This window comes from Delphinapterus leucas, chromosome 20 (assembly GCF_059928025.1).
Source record: "Delphinapterus leucas isolate spDelLeu-1000000601 "Yukka" chromosome 20, BTC_Dleu_Yukka2, whole genome shotgun sequence".
In the NCBI taxonomy this organism is placed as follows: Eukaryota; Metazoa; Chordata; class Mammalia; order Artiodactyla; family Monodontidae; genus Delphinapterus; species Delphinapterus leucas.
The window spans coordinates 17,189,780-17,216,180 of NC_143148.1; the positions used below are offsets into that span (position 1 = coordinate 17,189,780).

Consider the following 26,401-nt stretch of genomic DNA (forward strand, 5'->3'; position numbering starts at 1 on the left):
TTTTCTTTCTTCTTTTATTTATCTATTTTTAAAAACCATCTTCCATACTGCCCATATCCTTTTTACAGTGTATTACTTATACAAAAATGAAACTATACCTCATTCCTCTGTAAACTGAAATCTGCAAAGCTCCAAAACCCATTCTGGGACAAAAGAAATGCTATTAAACACTGGGGAATGGAGTAAGGGATAACTGTCACCCAACTAACCCAGTAAAAGAAATTTACAAAACAATTTCAGCACAAGCAAAATCCTGAACTGCAATGTTGGGATTTGCATTCTCATCAACAATCCTGTGTGAGGCCAGCACCCGAGGATTATAAGGATTAAGTGAGTACCAGGATAACAGAAGCACACTCCAGACATCTAGTAAACATGTTCCTGTTCTCTGTGCTGGGATGACTGTAAACCATTCACTGGAATTCATTACAATCTCGCCTTGGCCCAGGCTTCTCACACCTCCTCAAACTGGCATTCTTGGCTCTCTGCTCTTCCACTCCCAGGCTGCTCTTCAAGTTTAGAGGCAAAGGCAAGACTTTCTGGGCCATGAGCTCCTTGCTGGCCGCTCTCAGTTGTTTCTGTGCACCTAAACTATGAGTCACTCTATGAAAGCCTTATTATTAAACTGAAATATGCTTTGGCCTCACAGAGCTGCTATGTTTCTTTATAAACCACAATACAGACACCAGTGCATTTTAAAGCATTTCCCTAAAAATCAACATTCATTATGAACTAGAATCAGATTCAGGTTGATTTTGATATGTTTATGAGCTAAACGTGAAAACACTTTTATCAGTCAGCCAAGTCTGTTAAAATACGAACCGAACTGGAATTTAAAGAACACCCATATAACGGGCACAGCTTGGCACCATCACTGAGAACAGAAACCACATTAGATTCACAGTCTCATCATGTGCTCTTGGAGCCAGATTTCAAACTGTCTCAAAAACCACAAGCTCGCTTTTACTAACCGTGGCTTTGAAAAACAGGATAAAAACTTCTGCGTCACTCCTCCTCAGGAGGTTGGTTTGACCCCCACAACAGCAGGGCCTGGGGCCTGCATCTTCAGCTTCCCAGTGTACACGCTAGCTGGCCGACAGACTGCTGCTGGCCTCCAGGGCTCTGCTGCTCAAAGCTACACTCTCCCTTACTTCCCTCACCTGACTAGCTCCTATGCCAAGAAGTTGTCCCAGTGTCTCTATACTGGGAGAAGCGAAGGCAGCCTGCTCTGAGCGAATCCCCATTAAGCACACCCAGATTCAGAGATTAACGGTGCTACTTTACTTCCTTAAGTTTGATTCCGATTGTACTCATACTTGTCATCTTTTAAAATCACAGTCAAAGGAGGTAAACTAAGCAAACTGGTTGACATCTGAGCTCCTCTAAGAGCTTACTCGCCTTCATTACTTTATTCTGTGACACTCTCCCCACTGTCACTACTTAAACCAGCTTTTAGTCTCTGAACTAATAGGGCAGGGGGATCCTGTAACAATGAATCCAGACACGATCAGATGTGAGCTATTACCACAGGGCTGTGCAGAAAGAGCAGCTTTTCTTTCAGACTGACAACCCATGGAGACAGGGACAAAAACTATGTAAAACTGAGACACAGAAACAACACACACTCATTTCCTACATGCTAGGAACGGAGCCTCGGTACTCAAAGCAGCCAAACCCTAGAGGAAACAAGTCTCAATTTTCCTGTTTCCCCTTAGATTCTATCCTGCAGAAATGCACCCCTGCTCCATTTAGTTCTTTCCCACTCTTCGTGCTGGAGTCACAACTTAGATATACTGAATTTGGAAGGACAGAGAAATGATAAAATAGTTCTACATGGAAACATCACCAAGACCCTTACAAGGAGGGGGGGCTAGATTAGATGAGTCAGCTGTGATGTTTTAAAATTGGCTTTCTAAACCTGGCTGATCAGAACTACTGGTGGGACTTAGGCAGATTCCCGGGTTTCACTGCAGAACTTCAGAATCAGACTCTCCAAGTGTGGGGCATGGGAATTTGTACTTTAAAAAATGCTCCTCAGGTGCTTCTGGTATGAGATTTATGAACTACTGACAGAGAACAGGATGAAATGGTAATTCCTATGTGATGATAAATGAGTTTCCAAAATGTTGACAGTACTCCTGCAAGTAAGGTCCTTTTCCTTTCATATACCATGTAAAGATTCTTTAGTAAAGTTTTATTAAAAATTTTTGGGGAAAAATTAATTCCCCACTCATTGTCTTTCCATGTAGAGGGACTTTAGTCAGTATTTCTCAAAGTGGAAGGGTCACTGCTGCACTTGGGCTGGATAATCAATTATGGCACTGTCTAGCATAGCACAGAACATTTACCATCCTGGCCCTTACTCTTAAATGCCAGTGGTGGTCCCCGAGTCATTGTGATAACCAAAACACCTGCTTTCTCATTCCTAAATGCTCCCTGGACGGCAGTTCACCCCTGATTAAGATCCATTGAGCTGAATTAACATTCCTGACCACTCTCCCTACCCCTCACATTAAGTCGTGCTTTTGGAAGGAGAAATGGTCTATCCAAAGACAAGTTTCAGCGGAATCAGCCCTTCCCTTTTTTGTCTTTTGCATGTGCTTGCCCACAGAGGGTGCATTCTAGCCTAAGGTTTCCAGCTTGGCCTGTGCCTGGTTGGCTTAGTCTCCTCATGTCATGGATGGTAACTCAGGAGCTTTCTGTACTCTAGGAGGGGGAGAAAGGGCTTCCAGCTTTAAACACAACACTGTATAAATCCTAGGAAAACAGAAATTTATTTAGCTATTTTAGGGAATATAAACATGACCATAATTCCATTCTTACATGTTAAAGATGCCCTTCACTATACTTCTTTCTACTGTAAGAAAATATTAGTGTTTAAAGAGAAAGAACTTTGACGAACATTTTTTATTGAACAGTTTTATTCTGTCTTAGAATAAAAACCTTTTTAATATTGTAAGGTGCACTGCAGGTATGTCACGCTGCCGGTTATTACTGGGGTACCAAATGCCCTAGTCAATGACGCAGAGGGCTTGGAAAATGCATGAATTCATACTTTCAGAGCGTGTAGAACTGGTATTTACAGTTTTTTTTTTTTTCAAATCAGCCCAGGACATCTCTAATAGTCTACACAGGTATTGCCATAGCACTTGCTTTGATGTTCAGAATGCCTCAGAAATGTGTTCAATGCCATGATTTATGGGTCCTCCAAAAGATTTTGTTGTTAACATGCGAGCAAACAGTATTAAACAATATTATCTAAACTATGGCTGCCAAGTACTGGACCTTAATAATGAAACCAAATTACAAAACATTTTCTTGTAGAGCTACACAAAAGATATAAAATTAAAATTATCAACCACCTTTATATACTCCAATTCTCCTACAGTGCAATTTTCCATATCTTTATCACTACTGAATATTTTAAGGAGAAAGTTAACAAAAATCAAAATAGATAAAAATATTTAATCTTTGGATGCCTTTATTCCACGGCCTTCATAAAAACACAAAGTGGCCAGATTTTTTTCCACTATAGCTTAAAATATCAAAAAGATTTACTAATAATTTTAGCAATTAACTCTATACTGAGTCATTTGTGGGTCACAGGCCTAAGGACCAGTGTTATGATATCTTATAGGTTGCCAAAATAATTTCTAACACTCTGAATCATCTTGAAATATAATGGAAAGAGTCAAGGTATCACAACAAAACTCCAGGCATATCAGGAAGAACAGGTTAATTGACACCTAGTTTTATTGTCTTAAAAAAGGGGGGGGTTACTTATTTGAAAATACAGCTAAGTACATTCTTATCTATGATTATTTACATTTGTATACTGAAAATATCTATTATGTGGATAAATCCTGTGATATGCCATTTGCTACAAAATAAAGTTCTTACAATGAGCATAAGTAATTTACCCTTTTTAGATAATGAAAGAATGTATCAAATCTTCATTTACGTTCCAAACATTTAAAAAAAAAATCAAAATCAACAATCTTAAGCCTGAAAAGCTATGAAAAAAAGACCCACCCATACTTCTGCTCCTCAGCACATCAACTTCTGCAAGGACACAGTATGTTTGCTGACTTTAAAATGTTTATTCTTTAAAAAATTAGTTGCTTTTTATACAGCTATACAAAGTTCTTAATGTTTCTTTGGCAATGGAATATAATGGAATTTTACAACTATATAAAAAAGTTACCTTTGCCTAAGAAACAGTATTTACTGTGTGTACATAGTTGACTGACAAAATTCTCTACCATCCAGCACCCTAATTAATTGACGAAATAAGCTACCTCAGAAGGGTTATTACAGGATTTCCAAAAAAAGAAAGAAAGAAAGAAAGAAAAAGAAAGATATAGACAGACACACAGACACATAGACACACAGACCCTTCCTTCTGTGGCTCAAAACAGTATCACGGCCCTATCTGCAGGCAACTCACAATAATTGCCAAATACAATTTAGTGATAAGAAAAATCCTTTCAGTGATGAAAAAATACTTATAAGTTCCACTGGAGTACTGCTTTAGTTTAACTATACATAAGAAATCACTTAACCTTCTGCTATTCCAAATATATTTAATGCTCATTTATTAAGATGAGCCTTCCCTCCCACCCCCAAAATTAACTGTATTGTATCTTTGAAATTAAGCAGAAAAACAAACAAACAAACAAACAAAAACCCAGTGCTGGTGACAAATATACAGCAAATTCACTTTCTCATTCTTCTCAAAGACTGAAACCAATTCTCAGGACCACGAAGAGCTAAAAATCCATCTATTTTCAAAGACTTGTTTGCAGACTATGCAGCAACTTTGTTGTCTTTCTAAAAAGGAAAAAAAAAATTAGCTCATGTTTCAAACTATTGGGGTTTATTAATAAGTATTTCTTTTAAATCTGCTTTATTTTAAGTATATTTTTCATAACCTTTAAATATATCCTCCTCTTACTTTCATGTATAAACTCGTTTCACTGATTTCCAGGAAACACTTTTTATAACTTACACACCCAGCAGTAGCTCATTATTTGTTAAGTATATTTTCCAGTTAGTAGAGGTTAAAGCAGTGGTGCTGTGGGCTTGTCCTAGCAAGAAGGCCCCCTACTAAGATATAGGCACACCCTACTACCTTTGGTGCTGTCCTAATAATTAAAAAAAAAATTAAGCCTTCATCATAGTAGTCAAACTCATCAAATACAACTGACAACATTTTTTGGAAGAAGATAAATAAAATTCCCGAGTCTTTGATATCTTTACTAAGCAATAAAATATCCAGGTGGTAAAATAACATTTCTCTTCTCCACAGTTTCATGTCAGGAGAAAGCAATGATTTGGAAATTCATTTTAAAAGGACAACTTTTAAATCTGAAATAAGTTCTGAAAATCAGAGCGCTGCCTGGGAAATGTTTTTAAAAGCAACCAGGGAGAAAGCAATAAAAATCTCAAGGAGCCTCTAGCTTTCCAGTGAGATTAATCCTAAACCAAATGCCTGTACACAGAGCCAAGGGCTTCTCTTTTCCTCAGGACTAGTTGCTACCTGATTTTTACTGCTGATTCTCACCCTGACTGTTAGAAATACACACTGCCTATGTTAAAAACTTAATTTTATCTGTGTATACAACACCAAACCATTTGTACAATGTTATTAAGTTAGAATACAAACGGCATGGTGTAAGTTGATACAGAAAGAAATAAGCTGAAGATGATCCTGATGTCTGTCCCCCACCAATGCCAACCTTCACATGCCCTGTGTTTTTTTTTACCTTTCAGAAAGCTGTATGATCAATCCAGACCTTTTAGGGTTCAAAAGCTGTGATTTTCTGAAAGGTAAAAAAAGAAAGCGAGATAGAAAGGGAAAGAGGGAGGGAAAGGGGAGAAGGAAACAGAGAAGTAGCAGGAAGGAAAGGAGAAAATAAAAGGGGAAAGGGAGAGAGTACCATGCTGAGTCATTTCAGATACCTTGTTGTCTCTGGACCCTCTCTGAAGAAACACAGACTCAAATGAAAGGCAACCTGTCTCACCCACCATGGCAGCTTAACCTCCTTAGCAGCAGCATATAAAATAGGAGTGGGCCACTCTCTCATTAGCCCCAGCCTGATCTCCCAGCCCCCAAAAAAGAAAGAAAAGAAAAAGCACCATAGGACCAAACTCACCACAAGTTTATGTTTCTAACATTATCCTAAGGAAAACTCAGAAGCCGAAGAGTAAATTTTGGCTAAGCTTATACCTAGATCAAGAGAGTTAACTCCTCTGGGTCCTTGGTTTCCTAACTATCTATTGGAGTAGGGTGGGAGAGAAGTTCTAGTTTGACTGATATTTCTAAGGAGTTCTAAAAAAATATATATGATCCTATCTTTACCCATGTTTTCATTAAACAACCAGATCTGCTCATAATGTTCATGTCAGTGGAGCATAAAGAACAAAGCTAACCCATTACATGAAGGCTGCTGCAAATGCCACTGTACTTCATCTCTGAGAAGTATTAGATGCTTCAGAAACAAGTATAATCTTAGAAGGTAAATTTCCTTTATGCAGTAGTGGTCAATCACTACTTCCACCTTTAAAGGTGCCAGATGCTATGATTTAGAAGGAACAGGCTGCTGAGAAGGTCTGGGATCTAGTGGCAGACAGAAGGATCATTCAACTTTGGAATGGACAAGCAATGGCTAGCCATACTGATGGACCTTCAGCCTCACTGAAGTAACTTATTCCTAATCAACATGCTAAGTACTTACTTCAAGCCCACTATGGCTCCATGCTGAGATAGGTGTTCTGGTGGAAAGAAAAGTAAAATACATATTCACTAATGCCAAGAGGCTCCCATCTAGTTGGCGATGCAGAACAAAACAAAACACATGAAATAGGGAATATAAGTATATGTAAAATGTGTGGTGATGAAAGCAGATACCACAGGAGGTCAGAAAAGGAAGAAATCAGTGGAGGAAGGAAGAGAAGTTTCTAAGGATAGAGCAAACCTTAGGCAAGATTGAAAGGAAGCCCCTGTCTTTCAGCTGGGTCTGTCTTCCCACTGGACCATAAACATCAAGAAGGCTGGGACTGCATGTGTTTTGTTACCACCAATGTCCAGCATAGAGCTTGGCATATACGAAGAATTCAATATATTTGGTCAATGAATGAACTCAGAGTTGGAATCAAGCAGTGTGTATAAGAGATGACCATGAGTCAACTGCTTGAATCGGACAGGTTAAAGGATAATAATAAATGGGGCTGGATATATCCAGTGGGACCCTTACAGAGTAAAACGAGCAGGCAGTGCAATGTCACATTAGAACCTTCTAGCCATCAGCCTGAGGTCTAGTGAATCTATCACTCCTTGAAACACCCAAGCAGAGGTTGAACTATCTGTCAGGGATACATTAGTGCGGATAAAGACTCATGCAGACAACCTCTACAATGCATTCTAATTCTACAGTATATATGATAGGAGTTTTAACTAAAGGCTCAAAATGGCTGAACAGTGAGACACGGCCTCAAAACGAAGGTTTGCATTAATAAGTGCATATTCTATGCACACAGTGGTTACTCAAAGGTTTACTGATGACTGCTCAGATAAAGGGAATTAATGATCCAGTCTTACACAACATGACAGCTAACTTTTTCAAATATATGAAAAATCATTATGAAGAAGAGTATATATTCTGTGTATAGACAAGGGTAGAGTTAAACTAATAAGTTTAGAAGGTAGAGGGAAAAAGATTTTGTTCAAATTATGTGTGTGTCTGTGAAATCCTAATAATTAGAGCACCCTTGGGGTGGGATGGATGCTCTTAGAAAGTGTAATAAGTTCCCAGCCCTCATAAAGGATACCAACAGAAGAGGTTTTTGGTTTGGCCAGGAGGTCACAACTCTCAGATGCTTTCCAACTCTGAGACTTTAATGGTGTGTCTGAAATAAAACTGTGCAAAACTGAGGGCCAGAAAGGTTTAACAACTCAACTGAGGTCATACTAGCAAAAATTACTAAAATTCTCATCAGGATCAAGGTCTAATTTAAACGTACTTTTTCTCAAACCAAGCTGACTCAATGTGGTCTTCAACAGGAGTTGCCATAGGTTCTTCAACAGGTAGCTGATATGCCTGAAGTGAGGTAAAGAGAAACTGAAGGTCTAAACACCAATCAGTGGGTTATTATGGTAGTTGGCAGAAACGCCTCAAAGGAATGAATGTGGTGATGTGGAAATGGCCCATGATCATGGATACCTCCACAGCCTGGGAGACAAAAGAATACCAAACTGAGATGATGGGAAAGTGAGAAGATGAGGAGGACATTCTGAGGAAGGTTAAGTTTAAGTTAATCACAGGACACAATGCAAGTAAATATAGAAAAATGTAAGTGAAAGCATACAAGGTCCACGTTGAAAAACTGATTAGAAGCTATGAATAGACAAGCTCAGAAAGGGGAGGGGGAAATTGCTGCAGGAGAGGAGAGAGGGAAAGCTCGAGCCTATGCTAGAGTGCAAACATGAACACAATGGAGCAAACTGAACATTGCAGGCAGAAGGAATGGGTAAAAAGGTCGTGAGATAGGAATAAGCTTGGCACTAAACAAGAGCAAGAAGACCCACATATGTGTAGCAGAATGAATGAAGAAAAGGGCAGTCCCACTGGCAACAAGATCTAGAGCAAGTACTAGACCTCTCATCTGGAGAAACAGGCAGATCATGAAGCACCTTATAGGCTGTGTTAAGGAACATACGTTATTTTTATAAAGAGAGAAATATCAAAAGTGTTAAAAAAACAAAAAGCAGGAAGAAAGACTCCACGTTGGGTGGGCAGTTATCAGTGTCAAATATTGCAGAGTAGTTAAGGGCAAATATTTGTGAAAAGGCTACTGAATTCTATAAGCAAAGGTCACTGGCAACCTCAAGAGGAGTAACAGTGGCAAGGAAGAGGAGTTCTGTAGTTCCTAAGACACAGTCCCCTAGCTGAAATGGCCATTTTGCAAGTTAGAAGTGCTGAAGCTACATCAGGCTGCATCCACCATGGCTGGGTACCCTGAGCTAACGACTTGAGGCTAATTTTCAGCAGCCTTGGATGTGATGACACAATATTAAAGGCATCAAAATTAACAGAACAGATCCAAAAGCCACTAACAATGACCCTTCAAGAGGGATCTCAACAATGACCAGTTTTAAATATTGAATAATGAAATTCCTGCTAGTAGGTCTTTTTGTTTCTTTTCCTTTTTTTTTTTTTTATTTTTTTTTTTAAATTTATTTTTGGCTGCTTTGGGTATTTGTTGCTGTGCGCAGGCTTTCTCTAGTTGCAGCGAGCGGGGTCTACTCTTTATTGCAGTGCATGGGTTTCTCACTGCGGTGGCTTCTCTTGCTGCAGAGCAGGGCTCTAGGGTGTGCGGGCTTCAGTAGTTGTGGTATGCAGGCTCAGCAGTTGTGGCGCACGGGCTTAGTTGCTCCGCAGCATGTGGGATCTTCCCAGACCAGGGCTCGAACCCATGTCCCCTGTGCTGGCAGGCGGATTCTTAACCACTGCGCCACCAGGGAAGTCCCGGTCTTTTTGTCTCTAGCTGCCCTATGTAATTCCTAGTAGACTTCTTTATGATAGGATTTTGATCGTTTCTTTGATTATATACTTTCCTCTCCACTATCCCTAAAATCGATGACTAGGATAGTAACACTGACTTAAAGACCCCTTTAAATATGTTCTTCCTAGATTCTCTTGGTATTGAAGCATACTTTGTAATATGAAATAAAGGTGATACAATATGGCTCTTTTCTGTACCGTATAATATCTTTTAGTGATCCCCTGTGCCTCCAACAACAACAACAAAATTTTTTTAAGGAAAAGAAATTAATCCTAAGTCAGTCTCTTAACAGGTTTTTGGAAGAAATTTTACCAGTCCATTAAATGTGAAACCATGGTTTTATAACAGAAAGATAAAAAAGAATATCACATTTCTATCTCTTTACTTCCTCCAACTGAAAAGAAAATAGTTAAAAAAGAATTAGATGCATTAACCAAGAAGTTACTGCTCCTTAAAATTATATAAATATCCTAATCAGGTACATCCTCCACTGAAAAGTCAAATGGAAGTTATACAAATGCCCTAAAAATATTCACCTCTAAGAGATAAGAGTTTAAAACATTTTGAATTTCATACAACTGCAAGCCAACCCCAAAGCACATAATAATACTTACCCTATATTCGAAATCTGCAAACTCCCTGCCCCCACGACCTCCTCTGAATCCACCACGAAATCCTCGAGGAGTGGCAAAGTTACCACCTCGGCCGCTACCACGTCCTCGGCCACCACGGAAACCAAGACCTCCCCTGCCTCTGTACCCTCCACGGCCACGGTTTGGACGAAGTGGGATTCCAAATGTTTCTGCATTTAATCTTCTTTCTTCAGCCCAGGTTGGTCTCCGTTCTCTATTATGAGAACAAATAATCTTTAGTGTATCAAGTTTTAAAGAACATTTTCCAGCAAAACTATGCAGCACTGATTCCCAAATTAAGGCTAAGTAATTCCTAAGAATCAAATAAAAATAAGCACCTTATCTAAGTCATCACAAGCTGTCCATGGCAATATGTTCCTATAATTCATGTGAAAATATGACTGGTATTAAGCTTCTTGCAAACGCAGTTGATAATACAAAGAAACTGACAACAGCCCCAATAAATGGGATTGGCAATTGACTCTACCCTCCAATCAGCCCCAAAGGAAGAAAGGGCAAAGCCAGGAAAGGAAACCCTGTCTCAGGATGTGAAGAGATGGAGGATAGATCCCTGAGTTCCTAGTACGCTCCTGGCCCAACCTCTGAACCTGACGCCTGAAGCGTCTGAATTGCTGCTGCTGGCCCACAGCCCAGATAATCAGAGGATTCAGAATCATCCCCGTCCACGTTTAAAGTGAAGTAGAAAACTGCCACCAGGTGGCACCAAACTGCAGCCTGGAGGACAATTAGGATCAGGCAGCAGAAACCCTGGAACTCTTAGTTTGTTATGTTGGATCCTTTAATTAACCAGTTTTCTGGATCCACATTTACTGCAATATAGCAGAGCTTTACTGTATCAGCAAACTTCATCTGAACTACATTGTAGAGGGGTAAAGTAAAAGGTGTTTAGGTGTTAGATGAACGCCTCTATTTTTATTTACTAATTTTCAAATGTGAATGCATCCCCAAACAAAAGTATATGATTATTTATTTTTCTCAAAGAGCAATATCATTTAAAATTTTAGTATAAATTATTTTCTTTTAGCAAAATAAATCATTAAACAATTGTAGTCATTAGATTTTTTTTTTTTTTGGCCACACATTGCCGCATACGGGATCTTGGTTCCCCGACCACGGATTGAACCCGTGGCCCCCCCACCCAGGGATTGAACCCGTGCATTGGAAGTGCGGATTTTTAACCACTGGACTGCCAGGGCAGTCCCTAGATATTTTTAAGTATTCATTAAACTTTGTGAATTTATAAGAATTCATTTCACACTTCAACCTCCTAAGAGCATAAGAGCAGCTTAAAAGACTGTACCTGTTATCATCACAAGAAATATTATCAAAGAAAGATTTAGTTTTGTCATAATAGCAGTTAGGTCCAAGTGGATCTTCTTCATCTGCATTTCCTTCACTGTTTTGGGTATCAACTCCTGAGTCTCCTTTATCTTCACCATTTACAGGCTTCTCCTGTTTCTCAAGTTTATCTTCTAATGAAAAACAAGCACATACCATAAAAGTCAAGACTTGTACTAAACATCCATAATTCACAAGTCAAATAAGAGTATTTTTTGAATAGAAAAATAAAAACTCACCTTTCAATTTAAGTTTATTATGAAACTCTCTGTCGATTTCCTCCTTGTTAAATTGTGCATTTGCACTTTCAAAGTCAAAGTCTTTCTCAAATTTCATTGGACCATCTCGTCGAATACCAAATCTTCCCCTGCCACCTCGATGACCCCCACGCCCTCTCCTTGGAGCTGAAGGAGCACCTGGAACTATATTAATAAAGAAAGAACAAGCTGGTTTAGAGCAGAAGCTATTATTGTGGTCTTTATGGTCAACAAGAGAAATGCTTACAAGTCTCTATACACATGACGATATTTGTATTTTTTAATATAAAAAAGATGAAGTTTCACAAACATTTAATACATAATAGACTGAGAAGAGCACATATAAAATTTATAAACATGAAATTTATAAATGGCACACATGAAATTTATATCTATGGGGTTTACACTCATACATGCTACTGATACAGTATACAACCAAACAATTTGGAAGACTTCTGTACTAAATTACTTTGTTCTTCTTATATCCCTAATACCTACAAAATGTCAAATATATATTGGGTTCTCAAAATTCAGGAAGACTTTTATGGAAAGGATCATAGAAATCAAGATTTATAGTGAGAAAAATAGATGAACATTTAGCAGCACAAATTGCAAGATAACACAAAAGACAAGAAGAAGTACATGGTCTCGGATTTCCCTGGTGGCGCAGTGGTTAAGAATCTGCCTGCCAATGCAGGGGACACGGGTTCTATCCCTGGTCCGGGAAGATCCCACATGCCGCAGAGAACCAAGCCTGTGAGCCACAACTACTGAGCCTGTGCTCTAGAGCCAACGAGCCACAACTACTGAGCCCGTGTGCCACAACTACTGAAGCCCACGCGCCTCGAGCCCGTGCTCCACAACAAGAGAAGCCACTGCAATAAGAAACCCGTGAACAGCAATGAAGAGCAGCCCCTGCTCACTGCAACTAGAGAAAGCCCGCGTGCAGCAATGAAGACCCAACGCAGCCAAAAATAAATAAATAAATTTATATTTTTTTAAAAAAAGAAAAGACGTACATGGTCTCAACCACTCCAACCACTTCCTGCTTCACCTTTACTGTCTCCCTCTAAATGGCTCCATATTTTTCAAGTCTTCCTGTATCTATTTTTCTCTACAATTTAATACAATATCAAGATTTATGAGGTATGATAAAGCAATACCAAAGTAGCATAAATTATAGTGAAAACTTGAGAACCCAAATATCCAACACAAGAGGAACAGTTAAGAAAAAAATTAAAAGAGAAACATGGAATAGTATTTGATGTTGGTTAACAGAAAAATATAGAGCACAAAGCACTATGATTTCAATGATTATAATTATGTGAAATGTTTAACACATACTGATAAAGATCAGAAGTGACTACAGAGTAATAGACAGGTTTGTGCTCACTGTTCACTAAAATTTGGCAAATTGTCTAAGTTTGAGAAAACAAACCTCAAAAACCCACAGCAGTATATCCAGACACTTAAATCTAGACAAGCAGGATGTTTAAATATTCAGCTCTACTACTGAAAATGTCTTGGCCAAAAGCCAGAAATTACAGCACAGTATTTCTGTCTTAAATTTTGAAGGGCAGTGAGAGATACTTTTATTTATTGCTTTACATGATTTATATTTTATTTTTTAAATTGAAGTATAGTTGATTTACAATGTTGTATTAGTTTCTGGTATACAGCAAAGCGATTCAGATAGACACACACACACACACACACACACCACACACATATATACACATATTCTTTTTATATTAAAATATGCAGTGCTTCATGAATTTGCATGTTATCCTTGTGCAGGAGCCATGCTAACCTTCTCCGTATCGTTCCAATTTTAGTATATGTGCTGCCAAAGCATGCACTACTTTACACGATTTTTGAATGATGGAAGCATGGCAATTATTTTATCTTGAGAAGAGAGGGGTTCTTTTTCCAAATTAAAAAAAGTGAAACATAGTAAACCAAACCAAAACCTGTGTAATTCTATGGCACACAGCACAAATAAAATACATATAGGGACTTCCCTGGCGGCCAGTGGTTAAGACTTTGCCTTCCAGTGCAGGGGGTTCGGGTTCAATCCCTGGTTGGGGAGCTAAGATCCCACATGCCTCATAGCCAAAAAAACCAAGACATAACTCAGAAGCAATATTGTAACAAATTCAATAAAGACTTAAAAAAAAAATGGTCCACATCAAAAAACAACAAACAAAAACATAAACATATAAAAATGTACAGAAGAAATAAAGTGTTTATACATTTAAAATTGTACCTAGCTTTCTAAAATTAAGTGAAAGAGCATCTTCCAATTATTATGTAATTAAAGAGATCACACACTGCTTTTATTTTTTAATTTGGAAGAGTTTATAATTATAATTTATTCTCTGCTAATAAATTTGAGAAGAATAAAATGGATGGATTTGGGGTAAATGTCATAGATTACAAAACAGATAAAGTATACAATCATATTAAATCAATAATAATGAAAGAAAGTTAAAGTCCTTGAATAATTACTTCAAAAAAAAAAGGAGCCCAGACCTTAATTTTAATGAGAAAACTTCTCAATTTTAAAGGTACAGGTAATTCAATTCTTTTTTAAAACATTTATTGTATTGAAGCATAGTTGATTTACAATGCTGTGTTAACTTCTGTTGTACAGCAAAGTGAGTCAGTTATATATATTCTTTTTCATATTCTTTTCCATTACGGTATATTACAGGATATTGAATATAGTTCCCGATAATTCCATTCTTTTTTTTCTTTTGGCCATGCCACGCGGCTTGCAGGATTTTAGTTCCCTGATCAGGAATTGAACGCAGGCCATGGCAGTGAAAGCACTGAGTCCTAACCATTAGGCCACCAGGGAACTCCCAATTCCATTCTTAAAAGCATAGAAAACAATTTTATAATGCTAACATGAAACTGACACAAAAACATAAAAAAATACAAAAGACAGTACAAAAGAGAAAGCCATAAAACAATGTAAATATAAATATACAAGTCCTACTTGCAGATAACATTCAAGAATATATCAATAGACAACTGCCTACCATCAAGTAGGGTTTATTCCAGACACGTGATTAAAAAAAAAAAATCTTTTGAAATAATTAGGTTAAAAAAAATTGAAATAAAAGTAGAGTGGTCCTATGTGCCTATCACCCAGCTTCCCCTCCAACAGTTACATCTTGATTATCTATTGTACATTATCAAAAACCGGGAAAAACCAGGACACTGGCACAATATAATTAACTATACTATAGATCTCATATTCAGATTTCAACAGTTTTGGATGTTCTCATTTTTTCATATGTCTTTATGTACAGTTCTATGACATTCTGCTACGTATGCAGATCCACAGTACCCCCACCATAAGATAAAGAACTGTCTGTTACCACAATGAAACTCCCCTGTGCTACTCCTTTATAGTCACCAACCCTTGCTATTCTTTCTTTATAGTAATTATGCATCATACATTTCAAATGTTCCCTCTATTGAAAAGCATAGGATAAGGCTTTCAGATCCAAATAACAACTTACCAATTTGTCTCTTGCTATCATTTCTGAGTTGCTCATTTTCTGGTCTTGAAACCTTGTGTACTTCAGCTATAGAACACACAGAAAGTGACAGTTAACTTAGGACACATAATCAAGAACTTCTGGAAAGTCAGAAATGGAAAAACAAACAAACCCAGAACAAAACCAAAAATCTATATATCCCCACCACCATCACTACTTTGAGTCAAATTTGAAAGACTGAACATTCTATCAAGTTCAGTTTAAACTGTCTAGGATCATTTACATAGAGTAAATGTTTTTAATGAAAGTAAGTTGAATGGAAGATGTCGACCAGTCAATTAAAAAATAGTAAATAGCTAAAGTTCTACCTCGCCTGTGCTCTTGATTCTCTATTGCTTTTTGGCTGGTTGATGGTAAAGGCCTGGTTGATGATACAGGGCTCCTTCTCCCAGCAGGTGCCGGAGCAGGTAAGTGGGCCGAGGCTGTCTGCACTGCTTGTTCCATGGTTGGGCTTTTTCTCAAAGGGTCTAACTGAGGGCTTGAACGACCTGAAACGTAACCAAAAGATAAGAAACTATCACTATCCTCTGGGGGTTTCAAAATCACCTAGATCCTAAAAATAGGTCTAGAGTTTTACTTCTACCAATTCAAATCCTCAGCACAATCTGAATCCATCTACTCATTAGACCAGAGTTTAAAACTGTTTATCTTTAGTGGGCTGGTCACTTGATCAGTAAAAATAAATAAAATAAAATAAAATAAACCCCAAAACAAACAAACAAAAAAACTCTGGTACAAAATCCCCCAGGAATATTATCAAAGATAATTTAGGCAGGTCAGATGTAGGCTTTCCCCAATAACCACAACCACCAGATTACACTGAGACTTTAGCCATTATTTCTAGAGGCTTTAACTTCTTTTAAAATTTATTTTTGGCTGCTTTGGGTCTTCCTTGCTGCGTGCAGGCTTTCTCTAGTTGCGGACAGCAGGGGCTACTCTTCCTTGTGGTGCACGGTCTTCTCATTGCAGTGGCTTCTCTTGCTGTGGAGCACAGGCTCTAGGCGCGCAGGCTTCAGTAGTTGTGGCTCCGGGCTCTAGAGCGCAGGCTCTGTAGTTGTGGCGCACGGGCTTAGTTGCTCCGCAGCATGTGGGATCTTCTCAGACCAGGGATTGAACCCGTGTCCCCTGCTTTGGCAGGCGGGTTCTTAACCACTGTGCCACCAGGGAAGTCCTAACTTTTTTAGTACTTTCTGAAGATATGTCTAAAGTGATACCCTTATATCTATAAGTATTATCTGCATTAAATTTCTATTATAAAGGAAGTAAAGAACTAGAAAGTCAGGTGAAGTTCTTCGATTCCTTAGAGTCTTGGGTAATTAAACATCAATACTAAAAGGCCAGCAACAAATAAACCCTTCAGATAATTACACAGTAGCCATACTCACCCTTTGCTGTTTGAATGATCACTTGGCAAATTTTTGCTTAATATGGGTTTTGTACTTACAAATTCCATTTTTTTCTTCCATGAGGTCAGAGCCTGGTCACAGTATGAACAGAAGAATGTAACACTGGGCGCTCCCATCATGCTTTTTGTCTCTAATGTTTGCCATAAATCTCCGCTCAAGATGCTCTCACATCCCATGATATTGCACCAAAATAGGTTTTGCTTTAAAAAATTGTCCTCATTTTATGTAAAAAAAAAATATTCCCAAATATGCTGCAAATGTTACTACCCACCTGTGCTATCTGCACAGGCTCCAAACTGGGGAACTGGTGAGTACTGACAGCACATTGGTTGTTGTGCACCAGGTGCTTCAGGGACTGTTTATTAGTAATACTCCCCAAATATATGGTTAACTAAAGTATGCAATTACAAATGTGTGTCACCATTTCCAGCATTAATGACAAAGTTTACTCTGCCATTAATAGAAACACTGTAATTTTCCCACTGATTATAATGGGAAATCATAGTGGTTTATACAAGTTTTGGTCTAAGAGAAAACATTTTGTAATCACTTATCACCTTATAAACAGATTTATTTGTCAAACAAGTGTTAAGTTTTTGGAAAAGCCTATTGTTTAGGTAATTTTATAATAGTACATTAAATGATCTTATAAACTTACAAAACTTTACTTCACTAAGGCTTTTCTTTAAGATCCTGTGACTCACAATATTACAGAACTGCAAGTGATAGGGCAATCACAGTAAGTAATAACTCACTGCTGTGTGTTTTTTTTTTTTAATATTTATTTATTTGGCCGCACTGGGTCTTAGTTATGGTATGCGGGATCTTTTAGTTGCAATATGTGGGATCTAGTTCCCTGACCAGGGATCAAACCTGGGCCCTCTGAATTGGGAGCACGGAGTCTTAGCCACAGGTAAGTCCCTGTATTTTGAAAACCTTTGTAATTAAAGTCTGGTACTACATCATGATGGCAATTTTGTTATAAATAGGGAAATACAGGTGATACTGGACATATTAGGAATAAACTCAAAAGCTCTTTTATAATAAACACACCCCCTCGAGTTATCTTCACATTCTTATTCTTACAGTTACAAGAAAATTCTAGGTGTTAAAATTTTATAAACTTCAAAAATTTTAGTTGGTGAAATCAAAATGCAGATTCCCAGGCCGCCTCTCCCATTGTTTTATTTAAACATACCTCTTTCTTCTAATAAATATGTAATTAAATTAAAAAAAAATTTTAATCTATTCAAAACTTATTTTAGCCTTAAGTATGAGGGAAGGATTCTAGAGTTACTTTTCCAAGTGATCAGGCAGTTGTCTGTTCACAACATCATTTATTGGACGGATCATTTAGTAGTCTTTCTCTACTAATTTAAAAATAATATCTTTATCATATACTAATTACTTATTTATACTTGGATCTATTTCTGACTTTTGCTCTATTCATCTCTAAATTTATTCCTGTACTGCTTTATTTTATGTATACTTTATTAAGGAGGTAAGCCCTATCTAATTACTTTTTTTTTTTTTTTTTTTTTTGCGGTACGTGGGCCTCTCACTGTTGTGGCCTCTCCAGTTGCGGAGCACAGGCTCCAGACGTGCAGGCTCAGTGGCCATGGCTCACGGGCCTAGCCGCTCCACGGCATGTGGGATCTTCCTGGACCAGGGCATGAACCCGTGTCCCCTGCATCGGCAGGCGGACTCTCAACCACTGCGCCACCAGGGAAGTCCTCATTACTTTTATTCTTAAAACATATCTAAGTATACTTGCATGCTTATTTTTAAGATAGTCTGTGTATCTGTTTTATTAGGTTCTCTTACTATTCCATGTAGATTTATTGAAAGTACAGTAAATTTAATTATTATGAGAAATAAAGTCTTCCTAATACTAAATCTTTTTATCTAGGAATAAGATATCTTTCTTTGATTACATGTAACTTCTTTTATGTCCCTCTATTATATTTTGTATCTTTCATCATAGAGACTGGCCATATTTCCTATTATGTATTTTACATATAATTTCTATTTCTCATCATTGTGAACATCTTCTTTTATCCCCATTAATAATCAGTGGGTTAGGTTTTAGGATATCTATTTTTTTTTTAATTTATTTAATTTTTGGCTGCATTGGGTCTTCACTGCTGTGCAAAGGCTTTCTCCAGTTGCAGTGAGCAAGGGCTACTCTTCGCTGTGGTGCACAGGCTTCTCATTGTTGTGGCTTCTCTTACTGCTGAGCATGGGCTCTAGGCACATGGGCTTCAATAGTTGTAGCATGCGGGCTCAGCAGTTGTGGCTCACGGGCTCTACAGCACAGGCTCAGTAGTTGTAGCTCACGGGCTTTGCTGCTCTGCGGCCATGTGGGATCTTCCTCGACCAGGGCTCGAACCCGTGTCCCCTGCACTGGCAGGCGGATTCTTAAACCACTGAGCCATGGGGTAAGCCCTAGGACATCTACTGATTTTTATACTTATTCTCTACATTTTACCTCTCTCTAATTTAAGTCTCATATTAGTTCTAGTTTTTCAGTGAATTCTCAATTCCAAGTAGGAAGTCAGCATTGGCAAATAATGCTATTCTAATATTAATACTTCTTATTTCTTTTTCATGTATTCCTGACATAGCTAAAAATTCCAGAACAATGCTGACTAGCAATGAGAAAGGGAATCCTTACTTATGATTTTAATAAGAATCCTTCTGGTGCTTCAATATTAAGGTTAATGTTGGTTATTAATTAAGATAGCTAACATCTACTGAGCACGTTCTATGTGTCAGGCATTATGTTAAGGACACTGATACATTTCAAAAAAATTTAACCCTTACAATAAGTCTGTTGTTTTATCAGTAAAGTCCTGTTTTATAGTATGGAACACTAAAGCTTAAAAAGATTAAATATCTTCTCTAAGAAGGAAATCTTAAAAAAATTAACAAACCAATAACAAACACACACAAATATACACTTATGTTAACCTAGATGAAAGTCTGGATGTAAATATTTGTTATTTCTGGGTGGTGAGATTATAGGTATTTTTATTTTCTTCCTATGCTTAGTGTATTTCTTTTTTAAAAAATTTATTGAAGTATAGTTGATTTACAAAGTTGTGTTAATTTCTACTGTACAGCAAAGTGATTCAGTTATACATATATGTATACACATATATATTTTATATATATATATACATTCTTTTCCATTATGGTTTATCACAGGATATTGAATGTAGCTTCCCGTGCTATACAGTGCGCTTAGTGTATTTCTAATTTACCTACAAAAAATCTTTAGAATGTTAAAAAATTAAAAATTAAGTTTTTTTTAAATCAATATGAATAAAAGTAACTACAACTATTTCAAAATATCTAAAGTGAGATACAAAGGATTATGTTTAGCATTGGCTTGATTTTACCCTCAAGTGCTTTAAAAAATACTGTCCTGATCATGATAGCATCTTTCTGAAATGACTTTACATTGTTTTATTTAAAAGTAAACATCCATATAAAGCAATGGGCCAGTTTCACCCACTTTAGCAGCAGATAAAGAATCCTGGGACCACTGAAGGTTATGAGACTGGTTGGTGGAAAAACAGAATTAAAAAGAAATGAAACAGGATCCTTTAAGCTTATTAAAATGCAGATCTCCAAGCTCCAGGGATTCTGATGTAGCAGTTCTCAGGACCTACATTTTTAAGAAGCATTCCAGATCAGATGATTTGATTGTGAGTGGTCCACACTGAGAGCCACTGCTCTAGATTCTATGAGGATGCTAGGAAAGATGCAACAGCATAATGAATAGTTTGTTTCCTCAGCTACTATTTCAAATTCATCAAGGATAGTTCATCCTCAGTGGTGAGTCTGAGATTGACCAGTAATATTTAAGTATTATATACAAGTAATATAATTGCTTTGTAAAAAAAAAAAAGGTCAAACTTAGACAATGTTCACCATTTCAGTTTTATGATCTAAGAATTATAAAAAGTCTGAACAGTGGAAGTCATTCAATAATGTACTTATTGAACAACAATTTAAAATTTTTTTTAAAGAACTAAGTAGAAATTATACATGTGAGTTACAAGCTGCAAAAGCTCTTACATTCAGAGAAAGACTACTATCTATAGAAATTTAGAATGGAAAATTTTGAAGGAAAAAACAGCTTACCTTGAGATAACTGTGTTTTTAGAGATCTTGTATCCTGTGTAAAGGCAGAACCAACTGCACTACTTTGGGATAGGGCACCGCTGTTTGATGCTTCTGTTCCAAAGGATGTCAAGGAGCTTCCAGCTTTAAGAAAATTTTTTGAATGACAAAAATTTTAAACCTTTCAATTATATAAAGTAACACAGCATTTTAATGATAATTGTCCCTCCCTATAGCACTTGTGTAAATTAATAATACTGGAAATTAATGAAACTGAATCAAAAAATAATTTGAGAAATTTTTGACAATATATAAAAAGCAAGCCCATATATACTCCAGCATCTTTGGATGCAAACAATTTTTTTAACATATGCAATACTCTCCTGGACAGTTATACAGATGGGACAGCAAGGATGTACATCAGATAGAGAAGTAGCAGAAATGGTACATTCAATACCAACATTAAGGTTCAATTATCTTCACACCAAGTATCTGCACAAATAGCCAAATCAGCAGACAGGTCTATGAAGAGCTTTTCCAGCATTTCCAAGGCAGTGGACAATGGACTCCAGTCCATTTTAATGCCTCCCCTCAGTACAGTATTGTGGGCTGCATTCTGCCTAAAGCAACCACAACAAGTTCTGGTAATATGAGGAAAGGACCTTTGCTATACTAGGTTATGTCAATCTTCTTTTCTACATTTCTTCAGAACTTATGGATCAATCACTTTCCATATGCTGTGCTCTCTTCTTAATATTTAATCTACATAGGTTTTCTCTAGCAGGAACTGTTTCAATAGCCCCTCTTCCCCCACCTCTAAATCCAATATGAAAGTGGTACTGAGAATAATCTTTTATGAAACAGAAAAATAATCACATCACTACAGTGCTTAGGGCTCTCTGATGGCTTTCCACTGCCCTCAAGAAAAAAGTTCAAACTATTTACCTTAGTTTATAAGGTCCTCCCCCTTATCTGCCTACCTCTTTTCTCATTACTCATTTACACCTCTTTGTTCCACAACAGAAGTTTAACTACCTGCTTTTAAATTACTTGAAGATTATGATCATGTTCCTCACATCTTCTAATTTCCAAGCTAAGCAACTCTAGTTCCTTCAACAATTACTCACCTTCACATGCTCTTTAAGCCTTGCCTCTTTTGACTTCTCCTAATTTAATGAATTCTAGTTGTTCATATCTCTCTTAAAACGGGGCATCAGAACTCAGCAAAGTACCTCAGACAATAAGAATGAATGGGACTCCTTTAGAGGTGTAATCCATTCAGGCTGCAGTCCCAGCCAGCTAAGGAGAGGCCTAACATAGCCTCCCACAGCATCCCCAGAAATGTTGAGGCTACTGCTCTCAATAATTCTGTGGGATGCTGAATCTATCCCATTATCCCTAGTATTTCTGGGTAATGACCAAGACATAAACCACTCTGATGATGTGTATTCAACCTCCATCCTGCTCTGACTCAACCTCCCACTGCTTGTGCCTGCTTCCCCACCGCCACCCAGCCCCATGAGCAAACTCTTCTACATCCTCCGTCTCTTTCCTGACTTCCCAGTCATACTACACCCACCTCCCTCGTGCCATTGCTGCTATTGATTTATCTCAAGTTATTTTTCGTGTAGAGTGTGAGGCAGGGGTCATTGTTAATTTTTTCCAAATAGATATCTAGCTGCTGCAAGATCATTTGTTAAAAAGATTTCCCCTTCTATCCACAGGAAAATAAAAGTGAAATTTATAATCATCATTCACACACACAAAAAAACAAAACAAAAAAGATTTCCCCTTCTCCACTTAACTGCACTGGCATCTCTGTCTTAAATCAGCATTTAAGTAGGTCTATTTCTGTACTCTCTATTCTTTACCCTGGTATATCTGTGTATTCTTATATCAATAATTCCCTGTTCTGAATCTTGAAATTGGGTGTATACCTCAAACTTCCTCTTTCTTCAAGAGTAGTTTGGCTATTATAGATTTTGTATTTCCATACAAATATTAGAATCAGCATGTCAATTTCTAGTTTTAAAGTGTGATGGGATTTTGATCAGGATTGTGTTCAACCTGTAAACCAATTCTGGGGAAAGTGTCATCATAAAAATAATATTGAATATTCTAACCCATAAGCATGGATTAACTCTCCATTTATTTAGATCTCTAAATTCTCTCAGCAGTGTTTTGTGATTTTTATTGTAGAGCAGAGTTTTCTCAACTTCAGCACTACAGACGTGTTGGGCCAGATAATTTTTTGTTGAGAGGGGTTGTCCCATGCATTGTAGGATGTTAAGTAGCATCCCTGGCCTCTACCCATTAGATGCTAGTAGTATCACCCAGTTGTGACAAACAAAAATGTCTCCAGGCATTACCAAATGTCCCCTGAGGGAGGGGGGTAAAATGAACTCCCCTCCACTGAGAACCACATAGAGACTTTCAAATACTATCTTTTGTTACATTCATTCCCGGGTATCTGATGTTATTGGTGCTATTGTAAGCTTTGTTGCACTTTATATTTCATTTACCAATAATTTGTTCTAGATCAGCAAACTTTATCTACAAGTAGCCAGATGGTAAATAAAATATTCTAGGTTTTTCAGGCCATATGCTCTGTTATAACTATACAACTCTGCCCTTGTAGTGTAAAAGTAGCCACAGACCACATGTAAATAAATGGGTATGGCTGTATTCCAGTAAAACAGGAGGCTGGTGGGATTTGGTCCACAGGCCACACAGTTTGCCAAACTGTCTGTTCTGAATACAAAAATACAGTTGATTTTTGTATATTTACCATGTATTCCCTTACTATGCTAAATTCACTTATTCATTCCAGTAGCTTGAATATTCCTTTGCATTTTCTACATACATAATCATGTCACCTTCAAATAATGACATTTTTAGCTCTGCCTTTCCAATCTCTAAATCTTTTATTTATTTATTTTTTTCTTGCCTCACTGGACTGACTAGGACCTCTAGAACAACACTACATGAAACAAGACAATTCTTTCGCTTTATTCCTTACCTCAAGGGAAAAGCATTCATTATCCCACCATTATGTGTGTAAGCTTTTTTTTTAAAAAATAAATTTATTTATTTATTTATTTATTTTTGGCTCTGTTGGGTCGTCGTTGCTCTGCGCAGGCTTTCTCTAGTTGCGGTGAGCGGGGGCTACTGTTTGTTGTGGTGCGCAGACTTCTCATTGTCGTGGCTTATCTTGTTGCAGAGCACGGGCTCTAGGCGCACGGGCTTCAGCAGTTGTGGCACGTGGGCTCAGTAGTTGTGGCTTGCGGGCTCTAGAGCTCAGGCTCACTAGTGGTACACCGGCTTAGTTGCTCCGCGGCATGTGGGATCTTCCCGGGCCAGGGCTTGAACCCGTGTCCCCTGCATTGGCAGGCGGATTCTTAACCACTGTGCCACCCGGGAAACCCTGTGTGTAAGCTTTTCATTTCACTGATCAGATTAGGAAATTCCCTCCTATTCCTTAGTTGTTGATAAAGGGGTTTGAATTTTACCAAATGCCTGTTCTGTATCTCTTGGGATTGCAGTTTTCCTCCTTTATTCTGTTAATGTGGTAAATTACTAATGATTTTCAAACGTTAAAACATCTTTGCATTCCTGAGATGTCATTATGTAACATCCTTTTTATGAACTGCTGGCTTCCACTGCTAATACTATGTTAAGGATTTTTACATATATGTTCAGGGAAATTAGCTGTAATTTTATTTTCTTGTATTGATTTCATTTAGATACCATTTAGGTTTTGGTATCTCAGCTTGCCTTGGTTATCTGGTTAGGAAGTGTTCTTCTTTTATTCTCTCAAAGAGTTTGTGTAAGATGGGTAAAATTATTTCTTCCCTAAATGGTAGAATTTATCAGTAAAGCAAATAGTCTAGAATTTTCTTTACAGAAGATTTTAAATTAGTTTCAACTTCTTTAACAGGGTGATACTGAGACTGTACTTCCTCCTGTGTTGGTTTAGGAAAGTTGTATTTTCAAGGAACTTGTCTATTTCATCTGTCAAATCTGTTGACATAAAGTTGTTCACAATATCTTCATATTATCCTTTTAGGATCTATAGTGATGCCTACACTTTCTTTTTTTTTTTTTTTTTTTTTTTGATTTTTTTAAAATTAATTAATTTATTTTTGGCTGTATTGGGTCTTCGTTTCTGTGCCAGGACTTTCTCTAGTTGCGGCGAGCGGGGGCCACTTTTCATCATGGTGCGCGGGCCTCTCTTGTTGCGGAGCACAGGCTCCAAACGTGCAGGCTCAGCAGTTGTGGCTCACGGGCCTAGTTGCTCCGTGGCATGTGGGATCTTCCCAGACCAGGGCTCGAACCCGTGTCCCCTACATTGGCAGGCAGATTCTCAACCACTGCACCACCAGGGAAGCCCTATTTGAGTCTTCTTTTTTTCCTTGTTTAGTCTTGCTAGGGGCTCATTAATTTTATGAAATTTTTCCAAGAACCAGCTCCTGGCTTGATGATATTATATACATATTTTTGACTTGTTTCTATTTCCTTGATTTCTGCTTTAAATTTTTTCTTCCTTCTAGTACTTTTGGGCTAATTTTCTTTCCTTTTTTTAGCTTCTTAATAAGCTGGCAGCTTAGAGCACTGATTTTAAAATATTCTTGTTTTGGGGGCTTCCCTGGTGGTACAGTGGTTGAGAGCCCACCTGCCGATGCAGGGGACACGGGTTTGTGCCCCGGTCCGGGAAGATCCCACATGCCGCGGAGCGGCTGGGCCCGTGAGCCATGGCCGCTGAGCCTGTGCTCGCAACGGGAGAGGCCACAACAGTGAGAGGCCCGCGTACCGCAAAAAAAAAAAAAAAAAATTCTTGTTTTCTTATATATGTATTTAAAGGTATGAAATTTCCCCTAAGCAATGCTTAAGCTCCACTCACAAATTTTGATATGCTGTACTTTATGATCATTATATTTAAAAATATCTTATTTCCCCTATGATTTCTTCTTCATTAGTGATTTTTGTAAGTTTGCTCAATTTCTATATTGAGCAAACAGAAATATACTATTTGTATATTTTTCAAGTTATCTTTATTAATTCCAAATATAATTTCTTTGTGGTTTGAGAAGATACCACATATGATTTCAATCCTTCTGAATTTAATGTAACTCATTTTATGGACCAGGATTTGATCTATCCCATTGATTGATCAATATTTACTTAAAAGAATCTACTTTCTGCAATTGCTGGTGTTGGTGTACTATTTTATAAAAGTTACATACACATCTAGGATTGTTACAGCTTCCTGATGTACTGTTATGAAGAATCCTTCTTTATCTTTGGCAGTACTCCTGATCTTTAAGCTGCTTTGTCTGATGTTAATTTTCCTAACATAGTTTTCTTGTTATCAGTGTTTGTATGGTATGTCATGCCTTTTTCTGTTCTTTAACTTTCTTTTAATTCATCTCTTATAAACATCACATAGCAGGGTCTTTTTAAAAAAAATTCAGTTTGATGATCTCTGC

General features: G+C 37.6%; 1 protein-coding gene and 1 non-coding gene across 12 annotated transcripts in view; both read right to left on the reverse strand.

Annotated features, from left to right (window-relative positions):
* Positions 1-26,401, reverse strand: part of LSM14A (LSM14A mRNA processing body assembly factor) — a 70,034-nt gene that overhangs the window by 10,558 nt on the left and 33,075 nt on the right. The window contains exons 4-13 of one of the 11 annotated variants that reach the window (XM_022585804.2): positions 20,937-21,059; positions 15,690-15,869; positions 15,343-15,408; positions 11,795-11,977; positions 11,518-11,689; positions 10,179-10,410; positions 8,023-8,099; positions 6,738-6,774; positions 5,766-5,822; positions 3,730-4,830 (exon numbers count right to left, since the gene is read on the reverse strand). In XM_022585804.2, the coding sequence (XP_022441512.1) occupies positions 5,799-5,822; positions 6,738-6,774; positions 8,023-8,099; positions 10,179-10,410; positions 11,518-11,689; positions 11,795-11,977; positions 15,343-15,408; positions 15,690-15,869; positions 20,937-21,059 (1,094 nt within the window). In that variant the 3' untranslated portion in view covers positions 3,730-4,830; positions 5,766-5,798. Of the gene's footprint in view, positions 1-3,729; positions 4,831-5,765; positions 5,823-6,737; positions 6,775-8,022; positions 8,100-10,178; positions 10,411-11,517; positions 11,690-11,794; positions 11,978-15,342; positions 15,409-15,689; positions 15,870-20,936; positions 21,060-26,401 lie in introns of those variants that run through there. The other 10 variants (XR_016390945.1, XM_022585802.2, XM_022585803.2 and 7 more) reach the window with 10 other exon arrangements.
* On the reverse strand, positions 13,565-13,671 carry LOC115802603 (U6 spliceosomal RNA). Its single transcript, XR_004023105.2, has one exon. It is a non-coding gene; the product is annotated as a U6 spliceosomal RNA (small nuclear RNA).